This window comes from Camellia sinensis, chromosome 9 (genome assembly GCF_055761805.1).
Source record: "Camellia sinensis isolate YWXY chromosome 9, ASM5576180v1, whole genome shotgun sequence".
Classification (NCBI taxonomy): Eukaryota; Viridiplantae; Streptophyta; class Magnoliopsida; order Ericales; family Theaceae; genus Camellia; species Camellia sinensis.
Genome location: NC_138969.1, coordinates 47,449,262 through 47,454,401, shown reverse-complemented (window position 1 = coordinate 47,454,401; position 5,140 = coordinate 47,449,262). Strand labels below are relative to the sequence as shown.

Here is a 5,140-nt window from a genome sequence, read left to right as displayed (position 1 = left end):
AAGAAGATACTGAAAACACCCTTTTAGATCTTGAACAATCCCACACCAAAGAGTTCGCTCCATCCCCCCCTATCCTTGACACCATACAAAATGCCCAGCAAGTCCACCAGTTGATCCAACTCCCAATCTTGCACATTACAGCGAAGGTGAACATTCCAAACAAACAACTACCCCTGTCTAACTCTAACAGACTCCACCAACTCCTCATCATCCGCAACAATAGCATAAACCATAGGAAACATCCTCGCTAAAGGCACCTCGCTACACCACCGATCCTGCCAAAAGCGAGTCATATACCCTACCCCTACTTTAATCCGAGTCCTATCCTAAAACTCCATCCACCCTAGCCAAATCCCTTTCCACAACCCACGACCATGAGGATGGACCACCCCCTTTGAGCACCACCCCACTCTGGCCACCCCATACTTCGCCACCACCACCCTCCTCCATAACCGCTCCCTTTCCATAGCAAAACGCCATAACCATTTTCCTAAAAGAGCCCGATTAAAACCCATCAACCTCCTGACACCTAGGCCCTCCCTCTCCTTAGGAGTACAAATCCTATCCCAAGCCACCAAATGATAATAAAAACCCTCCCCTCCACCACCCTACAAAAAATCTCGTTACAACTTTTCTAACCGCCTAGCAACCGCCACAGGAATCACATGCAATAACATAAAGTAAGTCGGAATACTAGAAAGGACACTCTTGATCAATGTGAGCCACTCTTCCTTAGACAAATATTGTCGCTTCCACCCCACCAACCTTCACTGCACTCTATCTACCACCCCATCCTACACCCCTTTCGCCTTAAAGGTAGCCCCCAAAGGAAGCCCCAGATAGGAAACTAGTAACTGAGCCACCTTACACCCCAAAATAGCTACCAACACCAGAAGACGAACCACCTCGCCCACAGGAATTAATTCTGACTTGGCCAAATTAACCCGGAGCCCAAACACCGCCTCAAAGCACAACAACACGCATCGTAAATACCCAATCTGATCTGTATCTACATCACAAAAGATAAACGCATCATCAGCATAAAAGAGATGAGAAACCACTAGAGGAGCAGGCCCCGACCCCACCTCAAAACCCGTCAACAAACCCCCTTGAACCGCCTTGAACAATAAATGACTCAATGCCTCCATCACCAAAATAAACAATAAAGGAAATAGAGGATCCCCTTGCCGTAATCCTCACCATGTAGAAAAAAGCCCGCCGGAGTGCCATTAACCAAGACTGATAACCGCATCGTAGAAATGCAAAACTGAATCCACTGCTTTCATCGCTCCCCATAACCCATTCGTTGAAGCACATACAACAGAAAATTCCAATTTACAATATCATAAGCTTTCTCCAGCTTGCACATAATCCCCGCATTCCCCTGCCGAACCCACGAGTCCACACATTCATTAGCCACAAACATAGCGTCCAAAAATTGACGACCCCCCACAAACGCATTCTGAGACTCTGACACCACCCCCTCCAAAACACCCCAAAGTCTATTAGCCAGAACTTTATCCAATAATTTGTAGACATTACCCAAAAGGCTAATTGGCCAAAACTCTCTAATATCCTCTGCCCTACCTTTCTTTAGAATCAAAGCAATAAAAGTGGCATTAAGACTCTTCTCAAACTGTCCCTCCTGATAAAACTGATCTAATACGGCCATCACTTCCATCTTTACCACCCCTCAACATTGTTAGAAAAGGCCATGGAAAAGCTATCCAGCCCAGGGGCTTTATTCCCGAGCATACATCTCAACGCACCCCAAACCTCCTCCTCCGCAAACGGCACTCCAGCATCAACACCGCATCATCTAAAATAGTATCAAAAGTAACTCCCTCCAAATCCGGTCGCCACCCCTCCCCTTCATCCTTAAAAAGATGCTGGTAGAAACCCACGATACGATTCCGAATATCCACTTCTGAGGAAAGCAACACCCAATTGACCCACAATCGCCCTACCTAATTCACTCACCGGTAAGCATTTGCTATCCGATGGAAAAATTTAGTATTACAGTCCCCATCCTTCAACCACAAGCACCTGGACTTCTGGCGATAACTAATATCCTCCATCCTAGCAATCTGCCAATAATCCTTCTGCGCCCCGTCCCGACACACCACATCATCTGTCGACAATCCCGTTCTTTCTTCCTTCTCATCCAATCCCTGCAAAATTGACAAAATACTCGTATTCTGTACCTCTAACTGACCAAACACCTCCTGATTCCACCGCTTCAAATCAGATTTAAGCAGCTTTAACTTTTGAGCCATCCGGGTACTAGACAACCCGGCCACACTATAACTCTCCCACCACTCCTTTACCGTCTCGCCAAAACCTTCGGCCTGTAACCACATATTCTCAAAACGAAAAGACGTCGGGCCATGCCGCATTCCCCCACTATTCAAAAGGACAGACCAATGATCCGAAATCGGACGCTGTAATCGAGCCTGGAACATCTAGGAAAAATGCTCTTCCGAATCCCCCATGACCAAGAATCTATCAATACGAGACATTGCCCGACCTCCGGACCAGGTATAACCCCCTCCCTGCAATGGCATATCGATCAACTCCATCGTATCAATAAAAGAGGAGAACACCTTCATTGGCCCGTCACCTACCTGACCCCTGTCTTCTCTTCTAACTTCGCACAACATTGAAATCTCCACCTACACACCAAGGCCTCTCCCAGCAAAAAGCAACAACATGTAATTCCTTCCAAAAAGCCTCCCGCTCCGATCTCCTAACTGGCCCATACACCTCTGTAAATACCCAACGAAAGTCATCATCCACATATCTGAACAAACAAGATAAGGAAAAACCTCCCACCTCTACCACCTCCTACACCACCACCCCATTATCACAACACATAAGAACACCACCTGCTGCCCCTATAGCTGGTTGGAAGGCCCAATCCACATGCCTACCACCCCAGATATCCCTGACAACATCCACCCCACACACTACATTTTAGTTTCCTGAAGGCACACCACATCCGCTCTAGCACTCTTCAATAATGATCTAACCACTACCCTTTTTCCTTTATCTTTTAAACCCCGCACATTTCAAATCAATATTTTCAAACGCATGGCAACAACAAAGGATCTCCACACCCCTTCCTCATCCGCCGACCAATCCAGTCCTGTTACAATCATAATTAATGGAGCATTCTAATCTGCGTAATTCCCGGCCTTCTCTATCCTTCTGGCCCGTACTCTGTAACTCTTGCCCCCTAAAATAAACACCCTATCATCATGACATCTCAATGGCCGAAAACAGTTTCAAAGCCTCTTCCTTATGCCCTTCAAAAGAAACACCCAAAATTTTACTAACCTCAGCAATCCGACCCAACACCCATTCAAAAACCTCATCCGACGTCGGTGGCTACTCCATCTGGAAATGCACCTCCGAAACCTGCTCTGTATCAGACTGAGAGGTGGCCGCCACCATTTCCCCAACTTCCATTGCTAATGGCTGAAGGACTATAGCTAGACCATCACCAATCTCGGCCTCACCAACCTTCGATTATGCCCCCCACTCTTTATGGTTCTCCTGACATCCCTGCTCTGCCCTACCAAGCTCCTCCCCAAGCGGCGTGAGTAAAGAAGCTAATCCACCAGCCACTGTGTGCTGCCCATGGTGTAACGGCAACACGGGAGACCCCGCCGGCCTGAACAGCATTAACGTGTCGTCCGTCCCCGACATTGGCGCCTCACCGCCATTATTTCAGTGACCCGACCCAATAACAACGTGTAACAACCCGAAGACCTGGTCTATCATCGGGTTCACCTGTGGGCTCACCTCCCTTGTTGGGCCAAGTAACCCTTGAGCTAGGGCCTAAGAAGAGTTCAAAAACCCACTGGGCCGCACAACTGGATTTCTAGTCAAAGAAGACTGGCCCACATGCATAGGCACCCAAGTGGTAGAGCCCAAACCCCCTGGCCCACCTTCTTGACTTGAGAGACCATGAGGCCCAAATTTCCCTGGCCAAATTTATTAATTAAGGGCCTTGCATGTGGTCTGCCCAAAACCCATCTCTAAGACCCTCCTTCCCAAAGCTACGACTTTTCCCAAATCGTCCATACCCCCAATTCCGTCGATCTTCACGCCTCCACACTCGGGTTTCCTTATTCGGTACAGTCGCCAGTTGGAAAGCTTCAAATGACGGCCCCGACTCCGGCCAAACTGGTAGCGAGTACAACCATGACTCCCAACGGAGCAAAACCCTAGCAGGAGGGCTTCTTCCTTTTCGAACCAACAACCGAACCATTCCTAGGTCAGTCGACTGTTCGTCGGCCTCCACAAAACCCCCACACCGATCGCCGACAGCCCGATAGGTTTCTTCTCCACGAAGGTGCAAAGGTATACCCAGCACTTTAACCCATTTGAACCTCCCCGCTCCCGATGTCTTCCCATTGTCGCAGAGCACAATCGGTGACCACCATTGCAGAGCTAAATCGCGTCCATCAATCACCCATCTACGCCGCAACACACCTTCGGCCTCACACCAAGCTGGAAAAACAAACAAGAAAGCCTGACTTCCTATCAGACGAATCCCCACTCGCCCAACCCCGTTCCACCAACGGTCAACCCAATCCATCATAGCTGAGAACCCAACTCCTTTGCTCACCACCTCTCCCACATAACCCACCAGCGCCCTCTCCAACAAATCAAACCACCCCTCCTCTTACACACCCTACATCACCACATCATCAACCTCTAACGAGTCAATTGTCTCGACAGCCGCTGTGGCCACTTTCTACCCTTTCAGCACCTTCTTACCCACATCAATCCGGGTCACCCAACCATCCCCTTTAGCAAATCCTTCCAAAACCAGTGCCACACCCTCCTCGTCTTCCCCAAAATTCGAAATGGGAAGAAAAATCTGAGTTCTTTTACCCTCCGAGGTAACCACGATCTGAAACAAAGAATTGCTATCGCCCTCTGTACGAATCCAAACCGCCACACTGCGTTGTTTCCCCTCCAGCCAACTTGCAAGCGACTGACGGCCTTGGATCTACGATGCCTATCGCATTTTCTCACCTATCCATCGTACTCCAAACCCCACCAACCTGACTTCCCTACGCAAGCCTTGACCTCGCTCCACAATGGACAAACATCGATGACCCCCAAACGT

The 5,140-nt window shown here is 48.8% G+C and overlaps 1 protein-coding gene across 1 annotated transcript; it reads right to left on the bottom strand.

Annotated features, from left to right (window-relative positions):
* Window positions 1-794: 794 nt before the first annotated feature.
* LOC145799397 (uncharacterized) lies at window positions 795-1,681 on the bottom strand. Its single transcript, XM_082888967.1, has 2 exons — window positions 1,340-1,681; window positions 795-1,142 (listed from the first exon to the last, which is right to left on the bottom strand). The coding sequence occupies exons 1-2, from the start codon at window positions 1,679-1,681 to the stop codon at window positions 795-797; spliced, it is 690 nt and encodes a 229-aa protein (XP_082745093.1).
* Between the last annotated feature and the right edge of the window lie 3,459 nt (window positions 1,682-5,140).